The sequence below is a fragment of the Alternaria arbusti genome, assembly GCF_024043155.1.
Source record: "Alternaria arbusti strain BMP 1465 chromosome Unknown scaffold_3, whole genome shotgun sequence".
NCBI classification, from domain to species: domain Eukaryota; kingdom Fungi; phylum Ascomycota; class Dothideomycetes; order Pleosporales; family Pleosporaceae; genus Alternaria; species Alternaria arbusti.
Window position 1 is genome coordinate 80,563 of NW_026249943.1, and position 25,748 is coordinate 106,310.

At 53.4% G+C, this 25,748-nt stretch overlaps 12 protein-coding genes across 12 annotated transcripts; 8 read left to right on the top strand and 4 right to left on the bottom strand.

Moving 5' to 3' along the window:
• Nucleotides 1-132: 132 nt before the first annotated feature.
• J4E86_002632 (uncharacterized protein) lies at nucleotides 133-3,201 on the top strand (the record flags this gene model as incomplete). The annotated part of the gene is made up of 4 exons (XM_051443190.1): nucleotides 133-228; nucleotides 275-2,106; nucleotides 2,156-2,473; nucleotides 2,532-3,201. 4 exons carry the CDS (start codon nucleotides 133-135, stop codon nucleotides 3,199-3,201), a joined length of 2,916 nt encoding a protein of 971 aa, XP_051304685.1.
• Nucleotides 3,202-3,428: 227 nt separating this feature from the next.
• On the bottom strand, nucleotides 3,429-5,099 carry J4E86_002633 (uncharacterized protein; the record flags this gene model as incomplete). Its single annotated transcript, XM_051443191.1, has 1 exon — nucleotides 3,429-5,099. One exon carries the CDS (start codon nucleotides 5,097-5,099, stop codon nucleotides 3,429-3,431), a length of 1,671 nt encoding a protein of 556 aa, XP_051304686.1.
• Nucleotides 5,100-6,399: 1,300 nt separating this feature from the next.
• Nucleotides 6,400-9,095, top strand: J4E86_002634 (uncharacterized protein; the record flags this gene model as incomplete). The annotated part of the gene is made up of 3 exons (XM_051443192.1): nucleotides 6,400-6,437; nucleotides 6,497-7,433; nucleotides 7,590-9,095. 3 exons carry the CDS (start codon nucleotides 6,400-6,402, stop codon nucleotides 9,093-9,095), a joined length of 2,481 nt encoding a protein of 826 aa, XP_051304687.1.
• Nucleotides 9,096-9,405: 310 nt separating this feature from the next.
• Nucleotides 9,406-10,492, top strand: J4E86_002635 (uncharacterized protein; the record flags this gene model as incomplete). Its single annotated transcript, XM_051443193.1, has 2 exons — nucleotides 9,406-9,421; nucleotides 9,471-10,492. The coding sequence occupies 2 exons, from the start codon at nucleotides 9,406-9,408 to the stop codon at nucleotides 10,490-10,492; spliced, it is 1,038 nt and encodes a 345-aa protein (XP_051304688.1).
• Nucleotides 10,493-10,979: 487 nt separating this feature from the next.
• Nucleotides 10,980-13,313, top strand: J4E86_002636 (uncharacterized protein; the record flags this gene model as incomplete). The annotated part of the gene is made up of 3 exons (XM_051443194.1): nucleotides 10,980-11,662; nucleotides 11,712-12,419; nucleotides 12,479-13,313. The coding sequence occupies 3 exons, from the start codon at nucleotides 10,980-10,982 to the stop codon at nucleotides 13,311-13,313; spliced, it is 2,226 nt and encodes a 741-aa protein (XP_051304689.1).
• Nucleotides 13,314-13,560: 247 nt separating this feature from the next.
• J4E86_002637 (uncharacterized protein) lies at nucleotides 13,561-14,104 on the top strand (the record flags this gene model as incomplete). The annotated part of the gene is made up of 2 exons (XM_051443195.1): nucleotides 13,561-14,017; nucleotides 14,061-14,104. 2 exons carry the CDS (start codon nucleotides 13,561-13,563, stop codon nucleotides 14,102-14,104), a joined length of 501 nt encoding a protein of 166 aa, XP_051304690.1.
• Nucleotides 14,105-14,679: 575 nt separating this feature from the next.
• Nucleotides 14,680-15,420, bottom strand: J4E86_002638 (uncharacterized protein; the record flags this gene model as incomplete). The annotated part of the gene is made up of 1 exon (XM_051443196.1): nucleotides 14,680-15,420. The coding sequence occupies one exon, from the start codon at nucleotides 15,418-15,420 to the stop codon at nucleotides 14,680-14,682; it is 741 nt and encodes a 246-aa protein (XP_051304691.1).
• Nucleotides 15,421-16,120: 700 nt separating this feature from the next.
• J4E86_002639 (uncharacterized protein) lies at nucleotides 16,121-17,268 on the top strand (the record flags this gene model as incomplete). Its single annotated transcript, XM_051443197.1, has 2 exons — nucleotides 16,121-17,186; nucleotides 17,252-17,268. 2 exons carry the CDS (start codon nucleotides 16,121-16,123, stop codon nucleotides 17,266-17,268), a joined length of 1,083 nt encoding a protein of 360 aa, XP_051304692.1.
• Nucleotides 17,269-17,913: 645 nt separating this feature from the next.
• Nucleotides 17,914-18,915, bottom strand: J4E86_002640 (uncharacterized protein; the record flags this gene model as incomplete). The annotated part of the gene is made up of 1 exon (XM_051443198.1): nucleotides 17,914-18,915. One exon carries the CDS (start codon nucleotides 18,913-18,915, stop codon nucleotides 17,914-17,916), a length of 1,002 nt encoding a protein of 333 aa, XP_051304693.1.
• Nucleotides 18,916-20,584: 1,669 nt separating this feature from the next.
• Nucleotides 20,585-21,733, top strand: J4E86_002641 (uncharacterized protein; the record flags this gene model as incomplete). Its single annotated transcript, XM_051443199.1, has 1 exon — nucleotides 20,585-21,733. One exon carries the CDS (start codon nucleotides 20,585-20,587, stop codon nucleotides 21,731-21,733), a length of 1,149 nt encoding a protein of 382 aa, XP_051304694.1.
• A 1,298-nt stretch (nucleotides 21,734-23,031) lies between these two features.
• Nucleotides 23,032-24,554, top strand: J4E86_002642 (uncharacterized protein; the record flags this gene model as incomplete). The annotated part of the gene is made up of 3 exons (XM_051443200.1): nucleotides 23,032-23,438; nucleotides 23,520-24,453; nucleotides 24,504-24,554. The coding sequence occupies 3 exons, from the start codon at nucleotides 23,032-23,034 to the stop codon at nucleotides 24,552-24,554; spliced, it is 1,392 nt and encodes a 463-aa protein (XP_051304695.1).
• Nucleotides 24,555-24,673: 119 nt separating this feature from the next.
• J4E86_002643 (uncharacterized protein) lies at nucleotides 24,674-25,711 on the bottom strand (the record flags this gene model as incomplete). Its single annotated transcript, XM_051443201.1, has 1 exon — nucleotides 24,674-25,711. One exon carries the CDS (start codon nucleotides 25,709-25,711, stop codon nucleotides 24,674-24,676), a length of 1,038 nt encoding a protein of 345 aa, XP_051304696.1.
• Nucleotides 25,712-25,748: the final 37 nt, after the last annotated feature.

A 25,748-nucleotide genomic window follows, 5' to 3' on the forward strand; every position in this document is an offset into this window, starting at 1 on the left:
AGAGGGGAACACGAGGAAGACATGCGCTGAGCTCTCGGACCCGAGATCGACCCCCAATACCACGTGTACCCATCACACGTGCTACCACAATCGCTACCACACCTTCGCTACACGTTACACCCGTCACTCGCTATGGCATCCACAGTACCGAACGTGCTGCTCCGGCGGGACCTGAGCATAGAGCAGAAGTTCGAGCAGTTGATGACAGAAAATGCCCTGGGCGCTTCGGTACACGCAGCCCCCCATCTGTCGCATGCGACTCTAACACGCCCAGGTATCCCAGGACTCCGTCCTCGTCGCTATCGGCACATCCTTCGGCATCACCGCCGCCATTTTCATACTATTCCTCTTACTACGTCCTTTTAATACTATCGTTTACGCGCCCCGTCTCCGACATACCGACGAGAAACACCGACCGCCGCCTCTCGACAAATCGCTGTTCGCGTGGTACAAGCCCGTGTTCAAGACAAACGAACCCGAATATGTTGAGAAGATTGGACTGGATGCGACCATCTTTCTTCGTTTTGCGCGCATGTGCAGGAACATGTTTGTCGTACTCGCCATCGTTGGCTGTGCGGTTATCGTTCCCGTCAACGTCATCAAGTCGGTGGAATTCCAGAAGAATTTCGACGGAGATATGAGCGGCAAGATCATCTTCCTGATGACCCCTAGAGATCTATTCGGTCAGGTTTTCTGGGCTTTCGTCGTGCTGGCATACCTTATCGACATCATCGTCTGCGGCTTCTTGTGGTGGATGTACCGCGCTGTACACCGGATGAGACGCCAGTACCTCGAGCACCCAGACTACCAGAACAGTCTGCACGCGCGGACGTTGATGGTTACGGACATCGACCGCAGCTTTCGCAGCGACCAGGGCATTGTGGAGGTTACGGACAGCTTGAAGACTACGCCGGAGGTGCCCCGCGCGTCCATCGGACGCAACGTGAAGGACATCCCAGATCTTATCGAGGCACACGAAGAGGCGGTCATTGAGCTGGAGAAGATATTGGCAAAATATTTGAAGAACCCGAACAAACTACCTGCCGAGCGACCGCTATGTACTCCCTCCAAGAAAGACCCAGAGTTCACCGACAAGGCGCAAAAGGTGGATGCAATCGACTACCTCACAGCGCGCATTCAGCGATTAGAAGGCAAGATTAAGGAGGTGCGGGAGACAATTGACAAGCGCGATGCTCTATCGTACGGATTCGCTAGCTACGAGAGCATCGACTCTGCGCACATGGTCGCCTTCGCAGCACGCAGCAAGCACGTCAAAGGCACCACCGTCCGACTTGCACCCAAGCCGAAGGACATCATCTGGAAAAACCTTACCCTCGACCCCAAGACGCGACGCTGGAGGAGGACCGTGAACAACTTCTGGATCACCCTGCTCACGCTCCTGTACTTCATCCCCAACGCACTGATCGCCGTCTTCCTGTCCAAGCTCTCCAACCTGGGTTTTGTATGGCCTACCTTCCAGACCGAACTAGCCGCACACGCCGATTTCTGGGCTGTTGTTCAAGGTCTCGCAGCTCCGGCACTTACCTCGCTCTTTTACTACTTCCTCCCCATCATCTTCCGTCGCTTGTCCATCAAGGCCGGAGACACAACCAAGACATCCCGAGAGCGCCATGTCACAGCACAATTATACGCCTTCTTCGTCTTCAACAATCTCTTCGTCTTCTCGCTCTTCAGCGCCGTCTTCGGTATGATTGTCATGATCGTCAATCTCGCGACCCAGGAACACGTTCCATTCATGGATATCCTACGACAAATCAAATTCTTCGACACGACCATGCGTACCCTGTGCGAAGTCTCGCCTTTTTGGGTTACATGGCTCGTCCAGCGTAACTTGGGCGCCGCTATTGATCTGGCCCAGGCTGTCAACCTCGCGTGGGGCAGTTTCTCTCGCAAGTTCTTGAACCCGACGCCTAGGGAGCTGATCAGTCGGACTGCGCCGCCGCCGTTTGACTATGCGAGTTACTACAATTACTTTTTGTTTTACTCGACGGTTGCGCTGTGTTTTGCGCCGTTGCAGCCGATTACGCTGGTTATTGTGGCGATTTACTTTACGCTCGATAGCTGGATGAAGAAGTATCTTCTGATGTGAGACTCATCCCTTCTCTCCTCATATGCTCTAGCTAATCTCTCTTAGGTACGTCTTCTGCACCAAGAACGAGTCTGGTGGCGCCTTTTGGCGCGTGCTCTTCAACCGCATGCTCGTTGGCACTTTCTTCTCCAACTGCATCGTTGCACTACTGGTCGTAGCCCGCGGTTACGAACACAAATGGACCATGCTGGCCGCCATGGCCCCTCTCCCTCTCGGCCTAATCGCCTTCAAATTCTACTGCAAGAACGCCTTCGACCACTCACTCAAGTACTACACGCAAGGCACACGCGCCAAGGGCACCGAAGCCCCAACCCCAATCGACAAGGAATCGCGTCGTAGGGATCGCGTCGCCGTGCGCTTCGGGTAAGTTCATCTACACTTTGCAACGACAAAGACAAACCACTAACATGTTTCTCCCCAGCCACCCAGCCCTCTACCAAAAACTCACCGTCCCCATGGTGCACGAAAAATCCAAACACCTCCTCGCAGAAGTTTACCGCGGCCGCCTCGACGGCGACATCGGCGACACCGCCGCCTTCTCCGACGTCTACACCATGAAACGCATGTCCAAAGAACACCCGGGTAAAACCGCCGCTTCCGCCAACATCACCAGTGGAGGGGGCGGAACCGGCCCCTTTGAATTCGTGTCGGAGTCGAATATGGATTTCGAGAATTATAAGAATAGACCTGAGTTTAGCGATGAACATGGCGGCGAGGGGAGTTTGTATGGCGGTAGTACGGTGGGGAGGCCTGATACACCCGGTTCCCACTGGGGCCGCGATAACTCGACGAACAACAGTGATCGCGGGCGCAGCACAAGTCGTGATTCCGAGAGGACGATGCGCGACGATCCGGGCGTGTTGTACCCTGCTGGGTACCATCAGACACCCAGTGCGTTGCGCGAGTATAGTCCTAGTCCCAGCTTGGATTTGAGGGGCGTGGATAGTAGAGAGAGTCCGTATGAGATTGGAGGAGGGGATCAGGGGAGGTTGGTTAGTGGGGCGGCGCCGATGGGTGTAGGGCATGGACAACAGCAGTATACGCCGTATAGTCCTAGTAGGGATGGGGCGAGGGATTATTTTGCTAGGTAGTAAGAGGTGGATGACGAATTTCTTTGTGTTCATATAGCGGCATCTAGATGGGCGTCATAGTCATCTTGAAGAATTAGATACCAGAATTATCAATTGCTTCTCTTCGAATCAGCGATCTTTTAGCATATCTTATCACACCACTAGGTACAGGTCCTGCAGAAGAGGCACTGCGAGATCATCATATATGGTGCATTGTACAATTACTCGACAGCTATGCAACCCGCGAACTAAACCGCTGTAATCTTCTTTCCGACTGAGATATGACTAGGCAACAAATCCCTCAACACCCCCAAATCCCCCACCTCCAGCGGATTAACCCCCCAAACCGCCAAATCCGCCACAAACCCCGGTAAAAGCCGTCCCCTCTCCCCCTCCTCTCTTAGCAGTTCTGCAGCTTTAGTCGTATGCAACGCAACCGCCTCACCCACTGTAATCGCATGCTCAACCCCCCTCACACCATTCACAGTCTCGCGACTCGCCATCCCCCAAACCGACCGCATAGCCGCAAAACTACCAACAGGATAGTCGCTCCCGCCCGCAATCAGCGCACCAGCATCCAGCCACGTACGAGCGGGGAAGGTGCGAGATACGCGGTCGCGGCCCCAGTATACCTCTTGGACCCCCGCCGCGTTATGGAGAAGCGGATGTTGGATGGTTGTAGCGATGCCGAGCTTCACGGCTCGGATCTGTTCGCTTGGTGAGACTAGGCCTCCGTGTTCCATGACTAGTGTTCCAGGTTGTAGGTAGGGAAAGCAGTGCATGAGTTCCTCGTATACATCCAAGACGAGTTCCACAGCACGATCCCCATACGCGTGTGTTCCTATTTTCCATCCACGCCGGACAACAGCGGTCATGGCTTCTACGAGAGCGGGTTTCTCCCACGTGAGCATCCCGTGGTAGGAGGGTAGTCCGCAGCAATTGCAGTCTGCGTCTTTTTCGCGACCGGGTGGTATCTCGAGGAAAGGTTCGGAGACGGCGCCTGCTTCCATGCCGCCGTCGACCATGAATTTCACGCCCCAGACGGAGAGGTAGGGCGAGGTTTGGAAGTGGCGGTATGATTCCATCTTATCAAGCAAGCCCTCGACCTGCTCTGCGGATGTCATGCCTACGGCGGGTATAAGGGCATGTACGCGCACGTGAAGTTTGCTGGCTGCGTGGGTAGCGACGAGGGCGTCTAGGTCGGCGAGCGGGACGTAGCAGTCGCGGACGCAGGCTGTTCCTGTGGCGGCGTACGCACGGCTTGCGGCTTCTAGTCCTGCGACTCTTTCTGCAAGGGTTGTGGATGGCTTTAGTTTGAGGACGGGGATGGTGGCTGAGTCTTGGAAGAGACCGGATAGACTTCCGTCTGCTTCTTTTCCGATGAGACCGCCGGGTGGGGAGGGGGTGGAGGAGGTTATGTTCAGTAGTTTTGTAATGACTGAGTTGACTACTACGTTGTGACCACCTCGCATAACCATGATGGGGTGCTTAGTGGACACAGCATCGAGTTCCTTGAGCGTAGGCAACCTCTGCTCTTCGATGTTGTACTCCAACCAATCCGTCGCCGTACAAATCCATTCGCCCTCTTTCGTCTCGCTCGCCCGCTTCTTCAAACTCGCGAATAGCTCATCTAGGTTCTTGACGTCGTGCACTGGGACGTCGAAGTAGGTGAGACCAGCGAGAATCAGATGTGTATGCGTATCTGTAAATGCGGGGAGGACGGTGGAGTCTGGTACGTCGATGATCTGGGTCTCGCTGCCGATGAAGTCGTCTAAGCCTGCTGGGTCCTCGGAGACAGCGACGATGCGGCCGGAGAGGAGGGCTATGGAGCGTTGTGATGGCATACCCGGGTGGAGTGTTTCGATTGTGCCGGCGCGGATTAGGGTGTCTGCTTGGGGTTGGGAGGTGGGAGAAGTCATGTCGAATGGAGTGTGCTGTGTGAGTAAAATAGTGATATTACCAGGCTTGAGAAAGTAACAGAGAAGAAGTTCTTTTCTATTTGTGTATTTGTGTAGTCGTACGTGTTCACCAAGTAAGTGCTCGTTCTACTTGTACTCAAGCGTTCGGCCGAAAGAGTAGCAAATGCCTTTGCGTACCTTTCGTACCATCATGCACTACGGTTGATGTGTGCGGACACATGACATAGTTTTCGTACAACGTCGTATATTCAAATCGTGGCTTGACCAGCATTGCGATTAAGTTGTGGCGGTAGAATGTACTGCATGGATCTCCTGGCTCAAGGTCGGTGGTCGCGTGATCAGCAGGCCGAAGACGGAGTTCGGGCCTACAAGACGCCGCAATTCAAATTCCATGATCTGTGATAGAAAGAACATGACAAAATGTAAGGAGGAGAAGGCATGGAGAATCGTGTACGAAGTCAGTGCTCTGCTCAGCCCTTCGGTGGAGATGGAGGCGGGTGCCGTGACGGGGTAACGCGCTAACTTACTTAGCGCAGAAGCCTCGCCAACTTCCAATGTTGATGTCGCCTCAGGCATCTCTTGTCTCAACCATCGAAAGCTCAGCGGAACTTTGTCATACATTCAGTGTAACGTTGCGCTGGAGCGTCCGTTATTATTACCGATCGCCGGTCGTTGCATGCTGTCTCCAATTCGCTGTGCAAAGCATTTGCCAAGTACACAGTATCCTCTTTCTACTTTGTAAGACGAGGTACTTTCTTACTTTCATTGTTTTGATGATTGATAGCACACTCGCAGAGAACTATCTCGACGCGCGATTTGCCTCATCATTATCCTTCAAGTCGTGGTGAGCAAAGACGATCTGTGGAGACATCAGCAGTAGAGTGTGTCCCACACTGTCCTGATGCTCAAGAGCTGGGAGTACATGTCGGCGTATTCTATATACTCGTGTCTTGCAAACTGAGCGACCACGTGTTTGTCCGCCCTTTTTGGATCAAAGGTTAGACGAAAGCCTGCAATTGCTGGGATAACCTCGATGCGTACCAGTGTCCTTCATCTCAAGTCTTTAATCGATGGACTGTTCTCGGAAGTCATGCTGAGACTCTCAGAATCAAGGGAAGACATCTCATCAGAATAGCCGTTGAGACTGTATTTGTTTCAGAGTACGACTAGGCCATGCGCGCACAGACTCCACCTTATCAGCTCTCTTCTCGATATTCTGGACTTTCCATCTAATTATTGTTGCCCCCAATATCTCCTCAACTTTCCATAATCGGCGCGCGCTCGAACACCGGTGCCCACGATGGATCTGCCTTCTCTTTTGGTAGACACGTATAAACGGTATGATTCTCTACCGAGACCCGCTGCTTAATCTGGCTAATAGCGACCTTGCATCTCAGCTATAAAAGCGGTACACAGATTGTAGCTACTTGGCTCGCGACATCGGCCGCCCGGATCCAGTCCATCGACCACTTATTGATCAAGGACGGACGTCTCAAAGGACAAGCTCGCGCTGCAGCCCGGCAGAATGGAGTGAGCGAAGTGCCTTTACACGCGTTCAAGACCTTGGTCGATATCCTTGCAAACGCTAAGATCACTTTGCCGACCGATATCGAAGCTATCTTGTGGAGTGTCATCACCGCTCGCAAAGAATGTGCAGGCTTCTACCGAGCGAAACCAGAGCGAGAAGCTGGTGATGACATCGATGATGAAGGCCATCAGTTCTTCATCGACATCCTCGACTACTATTACCACACGCTTAAAGCGCCGACAGCAGGTAAGACCAAGGAAGAGCGCGAGAAAGGATCATCTACGGATAGTCGCACATCTAACCTCTTCCAACACCTGAGTCTGGTTCAAGAGCATGCTGAGCCATCGGGCTACGTGCCTTCAGTGTCGACAGACACGCAGATCCGAAGCTACCGCATCAAGGAGTCCGCCAACCGAAAGAGTGAAAAGGCCTTTGCGCTGTTCTGTTTCCTTAAAGACATGACAGCAATTCGTTTATTCGTCCACAAAACCTGGCGCGGATACAAGGAACGTAGCCTCGCGCTTACCACAGCAGCGACGACCGCCAATGTCGCAGTTGAGATCTTGCGACGGGTGAACGAGGCCTTCCTCAAAGACTTTCCAGAATTCGAAAGCCACCACAAAGTGATCAAGTTCCTTGAGAGCTTCGAAGAACAAGGTAACAGCGGCATCACCCGGAAAGACGAGATGGGCTGGTACGATCTCGATCACTTCAAACTGTCCCCGCAAACCTTCGTCTGCAAAGATACTTATAACGTATATTTCCGAGACCATCTCTTCGATCACGACGGCAAGAAGGAAGTGATGGTAGATTATCACTCTGGCAGGAAAACTGCCAGGACCGAGCAGACTCACATGAGAAGGTGCCTTAGCGTCTTCTTGAGCCTCTCTAGGGCAGCCGATGTGGGCGCATTCACATGAGACCATGATATCCTAGCTCGCGCAATTCACGCCATCGATCAGGAGCAAAAAGCAAGCACTTGGATCATATTCGCACTCCAGATGTTCGTCGACATGCACCGTGAGCTTGGTGCGGAAGTACCTCGTGCGCATAGGGATCTCCTGGATGGTAACGCAAGAATGAGTGGCGCATTGAGACGGTACATCGACTTTGCAGAAAACCACGACGGCGAATGGGGCCGATATTTGTACACACAACTAGCCTCCTCATGGCATCGCCTTCTTGAGACTCTTGAAAGGGTTGACCATGTCAGCGACACGTTCAAGATGCACAATTCGTGGCTCGGGGGAGGAACCTTGGTGGACGGCCCGTTCTACCTCGAGAACCAACCAACCTATGCTGGATGCACACTAGAGCGTCATAAGGAAGGTGTGCACCTGTTCGGTGTTGAGGCTGCAAGACATTCCGAGCAACTCCTGTTCGCCTGCCACATCTACAATGCCGGACTCAAGAACGGGCTGCTGCGACGGTGGCCTGACATGGAATATCTTATCGCCAAGCAAACCGAGACGCACATCTTTCTAGGAACCCGTCCGGTCGGATACGAAGAGTGCGATAAGCGGCTACTTCTGATGCGAGGATTCAGTCCCAGTGTGCTTGCTAAGCATAAGCGCGCCGGCAGACCAATGTATGAACTGTACGAGACGATGGATACAAAGAAGAGCTTCGGCGGTCGCAAACTGGAAATCTTCTCCGCTTTCGTTAGACAGGCTTCCGCTTTTGACGGCCTAAAGCGGGTGATGCTGAAGATGGACGAGAATGGCAAGAATAAGAACGAGCCGATCTGGCTTCTAGAGCGCGTAGTCCGACATCGACTGGAAACTGTGTCGAAGACGTCGAAGCATGGCAAGCGTCGTGAACAGGAGCTCAGTCCTCTCCAGACGCTAGAGACTTACCGAGACGCAATGAAGGAGGATGAATTCCTTCTAAATTTCGACATCATGACGCTAGATCTCATCGCCAACAAAATGATCCATGTGATCAAAGCCTGGTTGCGAGACTTTGGAGACTTGAAAGCTAGCTCGGTTCCTGGATCCAAAGTCAGTCTGAAATGTATCCGAGACATCGCAATGGCATCTGCGATCTTGTCCTCTGCAAACAAGAAGCCGGAGATATGGGACGTCCTCGATCACATCATCAGTCGCGTCGGCAACATGTGTTACTTGCGCGCAGAGGCCCATCGCGGTACCGTAAACCTTCAACCCCGCAACCCGGCCTATGAAGGCCAGTTTCTTCCTACTGCTGCTGTCTTTGGTGGTCCGAACTCGCCCGAGGTCCCTGAAGACTGGCAGAACAAGTGGGATATCGTCGCTGGTAAAGGGGCGTATGACTATCATGTCTCTACTACGGCGCTTTTGACATTGGAGCAGAGAGCCGCCGACGAGGCGCGTGAGGAGTTCTTGGAGAAGCTCATTCCTATCAACTACCCAGACTACAGCCAGGAACAAATCTGTCGAGGTCTCGGAATGGAGTACAAGGATGTCAAGCGATCGTTTCTCGTGCATTAACGGGAGTCTTTTTGTCTACATGTCGTCTGCCTTTTGGTAGTGCGTAGATTTGACGGATGCAATCGTTTCGTCATCGCAGTCACGACCCATGTGGAAAGTGATAATAACGGAAATTAAAGGGTGACTGGTGTTAGATGAACGTGTCCTGTACTGCGATGAGCGTAAAGATTGCAGAAGAAGAGGCGTTTTTGTATTGCCCACCCGAAGAGGGATAAGACGAAATGAGATGACGTAATCACCGCCGATCACACGCGCGCGGCTGGACGCGACCCCACGCTTCCAACACGCGTCAAGATGCTTACACATCGTGATGCCGCCCAAGAGAGGTGCGTATACCATCAAGAGCCTTGAGACGGGCTGTATTGACGTGATCAGCTCCCAAACGCAAGGCTACCGATGATGCAACAGTCAGTCGCAATGCCAACACCGCCAAACGAGTCGCGCAAGAGAATGCGAACTTCGGTACTCCAAGAGAGTGGCCGGTTGAAGCCAGGAAAGGAATAAAGAATGCGCTCGAATCTTCTCTTTTACCGAATGCCGGCCAACCGGTCTCCGATGAATCAGATTCCGGCGACTCAGAGCTCGACGATTTCGAGGTTGAGGGTGATGGCTTTGACGCGGCCATCAAGGTGGAAGAAGAGCACGAGAAGCGCGTTGAAAGAGCGCACAAACATCTAGCGATAAGACTTCATCGAGAAGAAGAAGTGGAAGTCGGTGGCATACGAGGCGAATGGGACCTCTACTCTCCCAACTATCTTGTCCTCTACGAAGTCGACAGCCGAGCTTTGATATACACTGGACAGTTCAACTTCCATCATTGGAAGACGGGGAAGCTTGTTATCGGAGACCACAGTAACGATACAGCGCTCTCTTCGATGGAAGCCACTGCAAAGCTTTCCCTCACCGGCCTCGAGAACGAATGGCACCTGCCCCTCAACCTCCCCAAAGCCTCGTCTGTGGAGCTACAACCACTCCAAGGCATCCGCCAAAACTATGAAGGCGCTGGAAACCCCGAGGTTCGACTCGGTATATCCTTCCTAGGAAACGGCTACCTGAAGATGCGGATACCAGGCATATACATTGCTGGGAAGAAGGGATGGAGAAGACATCTTACCTTTTACGGCATCAACCGCACGTGTCCGCCACGAGAGGTGGAGAGCCCTGAGCCACTGCCACGACCTGCGACACCACCGCCACCAGAGGGGTTCAAGTACGGCAAGAGAGGCAATCTGGTTCGTATATCGAAGTCGCGATCGAAGCCAGCGCCGCAGCCAGTACCGGTCGAGACTGTAGATGATCCCGATGATCAGCTGGTGGCTTCGGATGAAGAACTGAGGCGAAGGTTGCTTGAAGAACTGGATGATAGCTTGTTCATCAACTGGCCGGAGAACAACTAGGGACTGGAGCATGATCGATATCCCTACCTGTTCGTACGACCGATGTGTGCAATGCAGTATTTGCACATGCCATGGTCCAATCGGATGATTCTGCCAAAACTACTCCTAGGCTTGCCGGGCCGAGTGTGCATCTTGCACAGCGGGACGATGCTTCCGGTTGGTGTTACACACAGCCTCGTTTGTCCCCGCGCATGAGTGGCGTGGTACAGACTTACGTGTTACGCTCTTAGCCAATGAAATCTCCTGCAAGTAGGCGCGCGCTGATACGCCATAGAAGATGCAAGGAGGGCGCGTTCAAGAGTATACCTTGGCCGCCATCCTCTTGAACTCTGGATCGTCCATACACGTACCACGGTCGGGCTACCTACGACTGCCCCACTTTGTATAAGAGCGCACCCTCCTAGTGTCTTCTGGTCACACAAATCTTCACGCATTGCAAACATTTCACACCCGCCGGACCTTCTCCTCCACTCCGTCATCCGTAGCAATGGATGTTTGCAAAGATCTCGATCAGTATGCGCAGTTCATGCAAAAGCACAGGCGTACACTCCAAGACGCTAAGAAGAAGCGAGGCCAGCGTCCCCACGATCGGAAAGACAGAGACACGATGCTGTTCGAGTTCATGATGGCGTCAATGTCAACTGCACAGATGAGTGATAGGGCTAATGACAATGGCGAACAACAGATACAGTCGTCGTTCGTTCCACCAGCTTATCTACCTTGCACCACCCCTCTCGACGGTTTGAAGCCTATCATGGTCGAAGACCTTCGGCTCGAGACGCATCATCGCGGTCGCTATCTGACGTTGAGAGCCATCACGCCGCCTAATCGTATGACAGCAATTCTTGTTATTGCGGAAGACGAGCGCGGTGAGGTCACGTTATTGCAAATGTACCAGCAGGAGGACGAAACTAGCCATCCAGCCGTTGATGTTGTCGACAAGGGCTCGATTCTTATCGTGAAGGAGCCCTTCTTCAAGGTTACGGCTTCCGGAGACTACAGCCTGCGGGTGGATCATCTTTCTGATATCATCTTCCTCACCGACGAGGAAACCATGACACCTGCGTCATGGAAGCCCAGACTGCTAGAGATGAGCAGAACAGCGGAGTCATTGAAGTTGGAGGGGAACACTCTCATAAAGAAGGAGAGGTACTGGCGAGCTATTGAGAAGTGGGTGGGATCTACATTGAGCAAGTGGCTGTGCTAATATACATGCCAGGTATTCGGACGCCCTGGCGCAAACAGCTACGCCTAACGAAGTCGAAGTAATCAGGCGGAACAGATCACTAGCATACCTCAAAACCAAACAATATGATGCTGCGCTTGCCGACAGTGGCTACCCATCCTTCAGCGGAGAGCCCTCGGAGAAGGGAATGTTCCGTGCAGCTGAGGCACTGTACCATCTTACTCGTTATAACGATTGCCGTCAAACCCTCGAAAATCTTTGCGAACACTTCCCGGCCAACAAAGAAGCAGTTGCCACACTTACGCGTGCTCAACGTCGATGTGTTGAGAGTAGCACCGGCCAATACGACTTCAAGCTCCTTCAAGCCGAAGCAAAAAAGCATCGTCCTCCCCACCTGGATCATGCTACATACGTGGGTCCGTTGGAGGTTCGCAAAGTAAGAGGAAAAGGCCGCGGCTTGTTCCTTACTCAGCCCGTGAAAGTCGGAGATTTGTTGCTGTGCGAGAAGGCATTCAGCCATGCTCATGTTGACGAAGAGAACAAAGGCAACGCAAGAATTTCCCTTTTGATGAACGTCGAGACGGATAAAAGCTTTCTTGGAGGCCAGGCTGATCTCATTCAGCTGATCACGCAAAAGATGTTCAAGAACCCTTCCACGGCCTCTGCGTTTATTGACCTTTACCATGGCGCCTACGAAGCAGTCGATGCAGAATTTGTCGATGGCCAGCCGATCGTAGACACGTAAGTCCTTCCTGAACCCGAAGTCAAGCAACTTGACATATTGACACTAACTTGTCCAGCTTCCTCGTTGAACGAACAATGACCCTCAACGTCTTCGGTAGCCCCATCACAAGCCTGAACAGCTACAAAAGGCTCAAAGACAGCAAGGAATCGAAAGAGAAAGCCTTTCATTCCTGCGGCATATGGATCAAAGCCTCGTACATCAACCACAGCTGCCTCGGCAACGTCCGTCGCTCATTCATTGGCGACATGATGATCGTACGCGCAAAGAAAGATATGGAAGCTGGTACGGAGTTGTCGTTCCCATACGAGGCCCCGCATGGCCACTACACTTCCAAGGTCGACCAAAAGTTCAAGAACTGGGGCTTCGTTTGCAATTGCCCGCTCTGTGAAGACATCAAGAGCACCAAGGCCTCCGAAATCACGAAGAGGCGAACCTTGCTCGAGCAGCTGGATCGGCTTTGCAAGTCATCGTCGAGGGGAAATGCTTTCAATGCGAAGTTTGAACGCTTGCTCAAGGCCCTCAATGAGACGTATTCGCGTCCCGTTGAAGAGGTACCTCGACTCCTGCTCTGGGATCCGCAGCTGTTGTTGACCCGAATCTATATGAGACAACCTGATCTCACCAAGGGACTGGAATCAGTGGCTTGGATCCTCCAAAGCTTGGTTTTCACCGTCACTGGACTCGATCGTACTCCTGCAGCTTTCTTGGTTACGAGGTGGGGTCATATAGTGGACCATCTAGTGGAAGCCTTCCTACATGCACGATCGGCATTTGAGCAGTTGAAGTTGGGGGACAAGGCGAAACAGGCGGACCAGTATGCACGAGTGGTGTATCGAGTCGTGGTTGGGGAAGATACGTCGTTCGAGAAGACGCATCCTATGTCTTCTTAGGTCTTCGGATGAGCGGTTACATGGCAATTCAAACCACAACACACTTCACCTTCACTCCATGCACCAAGCATACATGCGGTCGCTCTTCTAAGGCACGGCAGCTTGCAGCAAACACCTAAGCACAATCATTTCGTCCAAACACTTGTCAAGCACTGCACAATGTTATTTGAACTTGATCATGACCACACGCCTGCTGAATTATCTGCTCGGTCGTGACAGACAGCATCCATCGCTCTAACCAACCAAAATGGGCAACTGTCTGTCTCGGTTTGCGAAGCAAAAGACGACACCAAGACTCCTAGCCCTTTCCCGCAAAATCCGAAACTCCATCTACTCCCACATCCCCCGTGATCTGAACATCGAATGGCTCTGGGACACCCAGGGAACCACCGGCACCAACGATCCCATCTACGACGTCATCCAAGTAACCTTCTACAACGCGCCTGAGCCCGGCGTACTAGCAGCATGTACCCGTCTACACGAGGAGATGCTGGAGCAAGACCAATTACACAGCAAAGAGCTATCCGTCTCCATCACCATGCTGAACCGAGCGACAATACCAGGGTCAACAGAAGAGGTAGAAGAGATGCAGCAGAAGCAACACGAAGCCACCCGCGCACGCATCAAAACCGGCTTCCGCAAAGTCCTCCACGCCACCATCTGCATACGCGACATAACCCCCATCCCGCCCTGGGGCCCAAGCAGTACGACTAGACTACTTCGGTGGTCTTTGACTAATATACTTAGGATACAAACACTTCCCCTTGCGCTTTGCCATTCCTCTGTTGTGAGAGACGAAAAGCTTACGCGGGAGATCTTGCCGCGCGATCCACGAAATCAAGAGTTCCCGACTGTCTTTGCGGATCCAATGGTGGTGTTGCAACGCGGTTGGGGCCTTCGCATTGGGTGTCATTCTATGAGCGCGGCGTCTGAATGGTCACAGAGCCCTTCTAGGCGAATTATACGACATGATCTTGATCAGGTGTATGTGTACATGTATGCTCGGTCGGGCGTGGGGAGGGAAAGTCTTCCGTACTGGACGGTGGAGGATATCGTAGAGTATTTCCCTGTTGCAGAGTATAATGAAGCACTGCTGCGGGATGTGAGCGGAGAAACAGCCGATCGTGTACGAGGGTATCTATCGCGGGTGGTTAATTGGTTTGAGCAGCGTAGAGCAAGGAGAAGTGCGAATTGGGTAGCAGTGTGATGGGTGTTCAAGATCACACCATGCTCGCCGAATGTGGAAATACAACAAAATATCATTCAGGTCCAATCCGGAGGGTAAGACCCCGCCAGTTCAAAAACACCAGCCCAATCCCAACATAGGTATAGTATCAGAAAATCCTCGTCCAAACTCTTCATCACCTTACAACCCCTCCCTGAACACACTCCTCCGACTCTCCGTCGGGCTGTTCTCTACACTATCCACACTGCCCGCTTTCTTGTGCTTGCTCACACTGGGCATGGTGGCCGTAGCACCACCCCGATAACTCGTATCCGCATCGAGCACCGGCCTGGGACTCACACCCCTCAGACTCGCCGCATTATCGTCGCCAAACGGATTCCTCCCACTCTGCGCATCGAGATGTTCGTCGTAGGAATCGCGTGTGCGGCTGCGTCCGCGACTTGGCTCGACATTGTTATACGGCGTAGGATTCGCATACGGATTCGTAGTCTGCCCGCCATGGGTAGACGCCGGTTCATGAAGCCCAAGTTCCTGCTCTTCATAGTATGCCTCGTCGCCCACGCGCGAACTCCACGCCTCATCAGGATCAAGACGACTTCCCGCGCCGCGGCCCCCGCCGACGCCGCGCCCGCCGCTGTAGCCGGCGTCTTCGTAGCCGCTACCCGTTGTGTACCGGTTATTTCTGTTCTTGAACTTGCGCACCTGGGTGTCGAACCAGCCTTTGATGCCGGTGGGCGCGGGACCCGGGTAGTTTGAGGTTGCGCCAGCGTCAGAGGAGCGGCTAAAGGCTACCATTGGGTTCATGGAGGGTGGAGGTAGGCCATTGCGGGAGGCGTTCCATCGGGCGTAGAAGTACCAGCCGAAGTAGGAGAAGGAGAGCAGGAGGAGCAGGATGATGATGAAGACTAGCCAGCCGTTCATGGTGGCGGTGGTCGTGTGGGTTGTTGTGGGGAGGGCTTAGGGTCGCATGTGCGGTTTGCGTGTGGTGGGCTCGATTGCGCGGATCCGATGGGTTTGCTGTCGCTGATGCGGACAGTCGTGTCGACAAGGGCAGGAGGCGATGGGCCTGATGGTGTCCCGACAGGCGTGGAATGCGACGTCGGCTGGCTGCGCCGCAATGTCAATTTGTTGGTGTAGCTGGCAGGCGCGGCTGAGTTCCTCCAGCCCAGGCGGCTGCGTAGTATCGCCAAGTGATGACGTAACACTTGCTGACGCCGCTGCCCGAATCTAACAACTGTTGAATTGACGGAGAAATCCTTTGCGATGATAACAATCACGGGAAGTAATGTTCAGCCCCTATCATTAAAATCTGTTCCGACAGAATAGTTTCAGATTGATGCGTGCTTTTCGTCTCACGACGAGGCCGTTATTGAACATGACGCACGCGGACTAGCGTCTACCGCAACGAAAAATGGGGCAGGTGGGATTGCGCGATTGGGCAGCCAGCCTATCACGCCTATCTCCACACCATGGCGTGGGTGACATTGCATCTCGTGGGAACTGGACGTCTGTCCCTCGGATCAACTTCCGGTCATATTTGGACTGATCATCATCTTACTCATTTGCGATCGCACTACAGTAAAAAGTCCGGCCGAGTCATTGTTTACACTAGGCTGCCATCATGAACAGATCTGGCGGGGACGATCAGCATCGCAAGATCGTGTTCACGACTCAAAGCGTCCATGGCGAGTCAGAGGCGGTTGTTACATTACAAGAGCACAAAGATCCTACGAGGCCACCTTTCTTGATCAGTGTATCAACAAGACCTCGCGATAAACAACCACCGTTCTCCCCACCCGAAAAGCGCGAGACTCATGTTATCATCTCGAGTGGCTCCGGTCATGGACTCGCGGATGAGTTCTACTCCAGCGCCGTCCGCCCGATCCTCGAAAGCATACATGGAAACAAAGGCGTCGAAGAGTTGAAAGTACATACCACGGAATCGCCAACCAGCATCTTGGAAATCACAGACAACGTCCTGTTTCCAGCCGCCAATCAAGGAAAAGCCATCCGCATCATTCTCCTCTCAGGCGACGGCGGTATTGTAGACCTCGTAAACGGCCTCTCATCCCAAACACCAAATCCACAAACCTACATCCCCCCACAAGTCGTCATCCTCCCTCTCGGCACAGCAAACGCACTCTACCACTTCATCAACGCCGGAGGATACGACACATGGGGTCTCCCCGCCCTGACATCATGGAAAGCAAAACCCCTTCCCACATTCACAGCGACCTTCTCCCCCGGCGCCCGCCTCCTCATCGACGAAGGCCGACAAGAGCAAGAACTACCCAAAGATCCACAGGGTAACGGCATTCTTCACGGCGCCGTCGTAGCATCCTGGGGCATGCACGCCTCCCTCGTCGGCGACAGCGACACAACCGAGTACCGCAAGCACGGCGTCGAGCGCTTCAAGATGGCCGCGAAAGAAGCTTTGTATCCAGCCGATGGCTCACCGCCCCATCCGTACAAAGGCAAAGTATCTATCCTCCAAGAAAAGGATCGTTGGACCGCTCTGCCGGAAGAAGAGCACATGTACATCCTCGCAACCATGGTCTCGCATCTCGAAAAACCATTCTGCATCTCCCCTGCTACTAAGCCGCTAGACGGGAGTATGCACCTTGTTCATTTTACCCCGAGGAGTGGCGATGAGGTCATGGGTATCATGAATAAGGCGTATGATGGGGGTAAGCATGTTGGGGATGGGGATGTGAGGTATGAGAGTATTGATGGGCTGAGGATTGAGTTTCAGGGCAAGGAGGAGGATGAGAGGTGGAGGCGGATATGTGTTGATGGAAAGATTGTAAGGTTGGAGAAGGATGGGTGGGTTGAGGTTAGGAGGGTGGAGGAGGGGGGTGGGAAGGGGGTGTTGGATGTTGTTGTTGTTTAGGGTGGTGTTGTTGCGATTGAGGGGAGGGATGGTCGGTTGATATCATTTGGATGGATGACTTTGTGAGCGCGCGACTGTGTCCGTCGTCATTGTGTTATCTGCTGCAAGCCACTCTGTATGGGAATCGCAAGACATCATCTCATTGAGTACAGCCCACACAAACCCGCCCCGTCCCCTTCACTTCTGCAACCCCCCGCATACGCTCTCACTTCACTTCCGTCCGCAATACCGCCACCCCTCACCCTCACCCCCAGATCCACCCCCATATATCGATCACTCCTTACTCATGTATATATATCTTCTAACTTCTAAAACTACCCATCGAACGCGACTGCGGCCGCAGAGCAGTTTGGTCCCCCCGCTGTCTCCCCTTCACTAGGCCCCCCGCAGTTATCTCCCCTTCACTGGGCCCCCCGTTAAGACAACAGCCGAGTTCGAAACTCTGGTCGTTCCTCACTTTTTTGCCAATTTTTTGAACTTGGTCCGCAGGTGAATACCGTGTCGCTACACCCTACCCCGCCCCTTCACTCACGTCGCTCTTCTTGCCTTGCTGTGCGTCGACTGCCTTCGGCTTCTACTTGGGTTATCCACTCTTGCGGAAGGTCTAGTATGCTCTTCACCATTCCGTCCTGCTCTTTCTCTGTCAACATGCGCCTGCTAACGTTGAGGAAATGCGCCTTGAATGTGTGCCATAATTCAGTGTCAGCATGTGTATGGCCGTAGGCAAAAGGTCGAGGGAAGTACGGGTCGTTGCGCCAGAAAGCGTGGACTGCTTGGGCGATACCACTTGCGTCTTGACTCATGGTACGTACGCAGTCGTAGTCCAGCATCCAGATGACGAGCTCTTGATCTAGCAGTGTGAAGATGGGCGTTGACGAGTTTCGTCTGTACTCTTCTTGGGCGGTAGCTGGCGCGAGCACAAACTCCACGTCGTTAGCATCGACCTCAGCCTTCCAGTAACAATACGCGAGCGCCTCGGCCAGGGTCTTCGCGATGACAACAGGATCCAGACCTAGCTCTTCCATTTGATCGACGCAAAGACCATAGTTGCGCAGGTTGAAGAACATGCCAGGCGGGCGTCCTTCTGGTCTCCGTTTGCCCGTGTACACTCGAATAAGGCAATCTTCATTCTTCTTGCTCGTCCTCGTAGCCTCCTTCAGCGTCTCGCGACAATATCTGTCGATAAGCATCTCGCGGATAGGCAGTCCTACAGCAGGTATCCTCTCCTGCTTGTAGCTCCTGCTCAGCTCTTCACCTGGAGGTAAGCAAGTGAAATTGTTATCCCACCAGCCATCATCAGCCTCCAAGACCTCGTAAGACTGCGGTATGCGCACAGGAAGCGTATTTGTGGTGTCTGCTGCGATAATTCGTCGATGCATAGTGTAGTCGTTTAAGACGGAGCGGTTTGTATGCATGAGTTCGCGTTTGATGACCCAGGTATTGGCTCCGCGGATCCAGATGCTGCCGCAGCATCCTCGGCCTATTTCACGGAAGGGGCCTCTGGGGTTGGGGCGTGTTGTGTTCATGTTTGTGGGTGTGTGGTTGAATTGTGAAGGTGCGTGGATGGTGGGCTTTATACTCGCCTGTGACTCACACAGACGCCGTGTGGGCGTCCCCGTTGTATTGGAGTTGAGTAGCCATCCTATGGTTCACGATGGGTTGTACCTAGGTAGACGAATTACGAGCCACGTGATACCAATCCTCGGGCGAAATTCAAGCTGGTAGGACTGGGACTGCTGCGTCTCGTCCACAGCGAGCCTTGTCCGGTGAGCTTAGTGTAGCGTGACAGTCCTTGCGCATAGCCGAGCATGGCGTCGTTGAAGGGTTGTGTTGTCGTGGTTTGTCCTACGAGAGGCGCATGGCATGAACCACGGTCGAGGTTGCGGTAGCTCCTGCCTTGGAGCCAAACAAGCGTCAGGGTCATCAGGGTCTCGACAAAGGCAGGAACAAAACTCTGCGACTCGCTCCGAGATGTTTCACCTCCTACACTCACCATCTTCGTTCTCACCCATTCGCATCGTTTCCATCTTCTTTTTTGTAGCCAGATCGTTCGAGTGGACACCTCGGAACGTTTCGAATGGCACTAGAACACGCTCCCTTGGTTTACTGGCAGAATGGTACCAGTCGCATTCATGCACCGTCCTGCTTTCATCGACCTTCGGTCGCATGTCGATAAGGGATCTGTTCTTAGCTGCTACAAGTACCACCGAACAGGCTACCACGATCGTCAAAAGGAAGTACACTCTTGACTCTTTATCAATGCGAGCAACTGCGCTTTCACGAGAACGACAACCCGCGACTGTTGAACCCTTGGCTACACTCCCATACTTGTCGGCATCCAGGGGCTCCGCGGGGTCGAGGAGATTTGTTGCCTCAGGTCTTGTTGTTTCCGAAACATGATTATGCCGTCACGTCGAGGATCTCAATCTCTCCCATCGCAACTTCGAACGGTCCATCGCCGCTGCGAACGTGGCATCTCACTAGAGGAACGACAGTAGGATTATTTGTCCTAGGCTCAGCCACATGGATGCTAGTCGTCGCGTCCGCCCAGGAGCACAACTTGGCGCGGTCACGCTACGCCTTCGGATGGCCACGATTCCGGCGTTAGGCAAAAGCAAAGAAAAGCACCAAGGACATCAGCACTGGCGTCGCGGCATGTGTCGAGCTCTGGCTTGGTGATTCGAAGCCATGTACGGCTTGCGACGGTGAGAGCTGATGAAGTTCAGATTTCCTGCCCCCACCAGCAGCACCTGCATGGAGCTGACAGTTGCCGGCGACCAGCTGCAAGCCTATAATTAGGCTGATCCACAGCGGGCGCCAACCGCCCTACAGGGCCGCAATGATGAAAGCGATCGAAAGCAGACCGCATTGTCAAGCAAACCGCGCTCGCAAGTCATTAATCGCATCAACTGCAGCAGGGTAGCAGAAAAAGAAGATTACTCGTGCATCTTGGGTGTTTCTGACATCACATGCACGTGCATGACGCGTTTCGTCACGGCGATCTTGGGCTGACGACCCGGCCACGGCTCAGCGCCTGCAAACCTACTTACACAAGCAGGGGTACCGTCAGCAACGTCCTTATTACTACCCACCTTTGCCGTCGTGGCGCAGCCTCTTCTTTCAAATCGCAACCTCGAGCAATTGACGCAGAAATCTCACACTTACATCGGCCCTACTCGACACTGATCGCCCACCATGAACATGATGCGCAAGAAGACGCAGTATGTGCAAATCACACCAATACCGTCGTTCATACCGCGCCAGCTCGCAATCGACTTCCTCCACAGCCACGGCGAGATCATCGAGCTGAACCCCCTCGTCACCGGCCACGAGCCCATCAAAGCACCGCGCGACGCTCCCGCAGACGAATACTACTCAACATGGTACGAGATATCGCAGCGCATACAGTACATACCCGGCATTGGCAAGATGGGCAGCGGCGCAATCAAGTTCCGCGGTGTCTTCCACGACCTGCCGTTTGGGCTCCAGACACACACCTACGCGCCTGCGAATGTCGACCTGCGCCAGAAGTGGCATATTGGCGGCAACCAGATTGGCGAGCCACCTGAGCCGAAAGAGCTGGGCTCTTCTGCGCCACCAGAGGGCCTTTACATTCGCCAGGATGTAGAGATCAAATGCAACGTCGCCATGATGAACTTTGTAAAGAAGGAAATGAAGGCAGCTTGCACGATCATGATCGAGCGGTTGGTCAAGAAGGCGGAGCTGCTAGACTCGGGCGCACTCCAGGCGATGATGGAGAATGGGCGCATGAAGACGGTCAACCCAGCTGATCGCTCTACTTACGGTCACACGCCACCACAACCATCGCCGACCCAACCCTACCAGATGCCCATGTCACCGCACAGGCAAAGCCAACAATGGGCGCAGCCCGCGCAGCAGCCCGGCCCTCCTGTCCCACCAAAGCAGCTCCTAGGCACGAATGACGTTGTCATGGAACTACCGGGCGACTTCTACCACCCCCAACCGTCTCCATCCCACCTCTTCCCTCACGATAACCGCGCGTCCTCTGCCTCCGAGCCATCGCAATACTCGCCAAACCCGCAAGATGCACGCTGGTCGACCGCATCGCACAGCACCGCCAGCTCACGCCCCAGCTCGTATGCGCCATCAGAGGGCATGAAATCGCCAGGGCTAGAACAAAAGGCATTCGCAGCCGAGCTGCCAACGATGGAAGAGACAAAGGAAGAGCACAACAGCCACCAGAGGCGGCCAAGCGGCCAGCAGGGCCAACAGGCATATGCATACAACCCACAGGACTACGCGCGGGCGCCCGGGCAACAGCAGTATGCCAACCCGCCCTACCCGGTATATGGGCCACGGTAATTGACGAATGTTACACTTTGGTGTTTTCTTGAATGTACACGCGCAGTAATGTTTTTAAGAGTTTGGTGTCCGTAAGGCAGGGCGGCTGTTTCTCTAGCTCTTATCATGATTTACGACTTTTTGCGGAATGCTTTTCAGATATCCCCTTCCGTTGAGTAATGCAATCATATTATTTCTATGTCTACGAACTTGTCACCAAGGATCAACTGTTCAGTGCTGTGTAGCGTCTCGGTATCCTGGGTATCAAATCTTGACTAGACGCGAATCGCCAGAAAGTCCCCAGATACTGTTCGGTGCTGAACACATCCGCCATCTTCTCGCCATTTGTGATACTTCACTATACTTGCGTTGGGATTGGGATGGTGATTTGACTGAGGTGTATTACCTCGTGATTGAGATGTTGAATGATATCTCGTTGTAATTCATACCCGGCAGACAGTGCGTGGTGCTATGTCGCTATGGTTAGTGCTGACATGAACCCATGGAAATATGTCTATGTTGCTCTGATATCTCTTCTCTGGCGTCCACCCATACTTAGAGGTACTCTCAGACTGACCGAGAATCAAGGTTCTATTCTTCATACTCGCTTGCTCATATCGACTCACACTCCTCGCTAGTTAAATTGCAGCTGTTTCATTGTAGATGCCTTTTCATATAATTCTCACTAGAATCCGACTTTACATGGAGTGGCTGGGAATAACATCGCCATCAGCTTGGCAGATTCACTCATACTGATTACCAGCAATCATCGAATAGATGCCCACTGTCCGAGGAGCTCTCGTGGTAAGCAACGATGAACAATATCCAAAGACGGAATACATCGTACACTCCTGTTCGTCTGTTCAGAAGGCAGAGAACGACTGAAATACTAGCGTAGACTGCAGAATAAGGTTCAACGTCTCTCTTTCTGTCTAATATGTTTCAATAGAAAGCTTTCGTAAAGCTTAGGTCCTACAATGCATGTACCTACCTGCATTATACCATAGGGTCGATCGTGTCACCCATTCCAGCGCTTCGCAGTACATATCCACATCAACTGGGCTCAACAGCACCGAAGGATAGCTTGTATGTTTGTGATACAAAAACCATAATGTAATCAGCCTGACGTCACAACATAACAGCAGGCCCTCGCTACTACGCTGCGTGACTGCGTGACTGGCCCGTGCGTCAATACACGGTCACGTAGACTTGCTACTCCCACATGACAGAAGCTCCACTTCATCCACAATAAACCAGCTTGATACCTCTGAATTGATCTTGGCTAACCCGACGTACCATCTACACTGACTCTCGCAGACATGTCACGGCAACCCAACATGCGAGACCGCGGCGCACCACAACCAGGTCCGTACGGTCCAAACAACCCTCCACCGCCTCCGTCCGAGCCCCCACCGAGGGGACCCAGAGAACACGAAGACCGGGGTAGAGGTGTTGACGATGTCGAAGGCGAGAAGATGCAAGGTCGACGCCGTCCGCAGCTCGCTGTACGAAAACGAGATTACGCACGGGCGGAAGAAGAACTGCGAGTGAGACAGCGAGATCGTGATCGGAGTCGTTCGCCTGCCCGTCGTCAAGATCCACGCGATGAGCAAGATTGGCGTGGCGAGCGAGCCCGGTATCGAGAGCGATCGCCGCTGCGTCGGGAGCCCGTCGACGTGGAGCCGCAGCGAGAGGACCGGAAGCCAGAGAACGCGGAGTCCCTACGGTGCTTTGCTTGTAACAAGAAAGGTTGGTTGTATAGTTGCAGATTCCCAACTCTTCCTTGCTAAGACTATCAAGGGCATAGGGTTGCTGATTGCAAAGCCGCCTTCACTGATAAGAAGGGTTGTTTTCGGTGTGGAGAGCAAGGACACATCGCTCGTGCTTGCAAGGTCCGAGTTGGCCAGAGCAAGACTGATGCTGAGGTTGCGGCCGATGAGGGGAAGGCTATGGCTGGTCGATACGGTGGCCGCGATGACGATAGGCATTGGTCGCCCAGGCAGGATGCTGCCTTCCGAATCAGTCGCACGAGAGATACCAGCCGACTGGAAGCTCACATCCAGCAAGCGTACGGCCAAGATCAAGATGCGCAGCAACATCATCAGGAGCACTTCAGTGAGGCGCCTTCGCGTTCAGAGTACTTCGTCGAGGACGAAGTGGACTGGGACGACGATGCTTTAGAGACGGCCCATGTTGCCCCCGCGGTGAGAATGAGTACTGGTCGGAAGATGCCACAGCCTGAGTATCCGAGGCACGAGGAGCCCTACCGTCAACAGGAAGTCCCCGAATTCCCTTCTACAACCACTCAGCATGCGCCAGTTCAGCCCACGCACCGCAGATCCAGTCAAACGCCCAGCACGGCAAAGTCAGCCAAAGAGCCCAAGCTAGGACTACCGCACCTCCAGAACCCAGAGAACGGGGAGTTCCCGCCGACAGTGCACGACCTTCGCGGCTACGACTACCGCATCTTCGCCACATATGCCGCCAAACCCAAGTCCCAGCGCTTCGTCAACGGCGCCAACGGCAAGATCGCACCGGGCATGTACGGCTCCGAACAACGCCACGATCTGGGACTTTGCTTCACCACGTACCTTACGAAGAAACGTTGTGAGATGGGTGTCAAGTGTCCCTGGCGCCATCACCCGCTTTCGAACACTGAAAAGGCTTGGATCATTGAGTACGGCAAGCAGAAGGGCAAGGAGTTCATTGAGAACGTGGACCGGTGGTGGGCGTTTCCTGAGGTAAGTCGTATGATGTCATGTTTTCCTTGAGCTTCACTGACTGTAATAAGACACCGGTGCCGGGTACTTCTATGCAGGGCCTGGGTGACGGCGAGAACTAGGTAGCTGTGCTTATCTGGAGTTGTTGGATACCGGGAGCTTGGCTTGTACGGGCCCTTGGTTGATATTGGACGACAGTGAGATGAGTCAGTCCAGGCGCGCTGACATTGATTGGAGAAGGCTATGTGAGAGCTCCGCCTCGTGTATGATACCAACCCCGTATGTCATCGATGCCTTGAAGACCGATGAGCATCATGTTAGCAAAGGCATCAAGATCATCCGGCTGCGCACCCCTCAAGACATCCGTGAAGTCCAGCTCTTTGATAACAAAGTGACTCTTGCTATTCCACGCCATGGCAAAGTCAAAAGCACTGGTGGCTTTCCACAAGTGCGCAGAAAGCGTGACGCGGTTCTTCAAAGAGAGCTCTTTAGCGCAAGACCTCATCTGCCCGCTCAGCAGGGTGTATATGACGGTTATGTGGAAAGCTACCAAGGCCGTACGTCTGGCTGACTCACGGAAGATGTACGACTGCCAGGCTGAGCGAGCGGCTGTACTGGGATAAAGCGGAAGGGTGGCTGGAAGCTCAGGATCCTCTGCTGCGATGGGTAGAAGGACGACACCCACATCTTCCAGATGCGGTATCAGTGTGTCGGCTCGAGCGTATAGTCGTATGTCACCGCCAAAGATGAGCATGATCTCATACAACATCAGAGCCTGTGTGCGAGCTAGAACCTCGATGGGCGTAGTCGGTATAGGAGTGGTTATAAGGTCTTCTGCGCGACTTGTGATGTACCGTGCGACGTGCTCAGCATTGTTGTCATTCATGGTAACATAAAGGGCACATGCCGCATGTGCGTCTTGTAATGATCGTGGCATGTGGTCTTCGTAAAGCAAAGAGTGAGCCCATGGTGTGCAGCATTGCTCTACCATCATCTTTGGCGCGAGTTTGACGAGCTCGATTGAGTACTCCACTCTGGACTTTGCGAAAGGCGACAGGTGTCTCGATGAGAAGGGCTGGCTCACTGGGGTATGAGCTTTTTGTAAGGTCATTTGATCTTCCTGGTGAGCTGGTGTGTTCAGCATGTCTATGAGCGCGTCGAGAGAGTCTGTCGTGGTGCAGAAGTCGAAGTCTAAGATGTCTGCGGTGGGGTTGGCTGGCATGCCAGCTAGGTCGAAGTCGAAAGCAAAACCGCCATCATCAATCTCTGGCATCTCCATTGGAGCATTGGATCGGCTCAAGTCAGTTGGAGTTGCA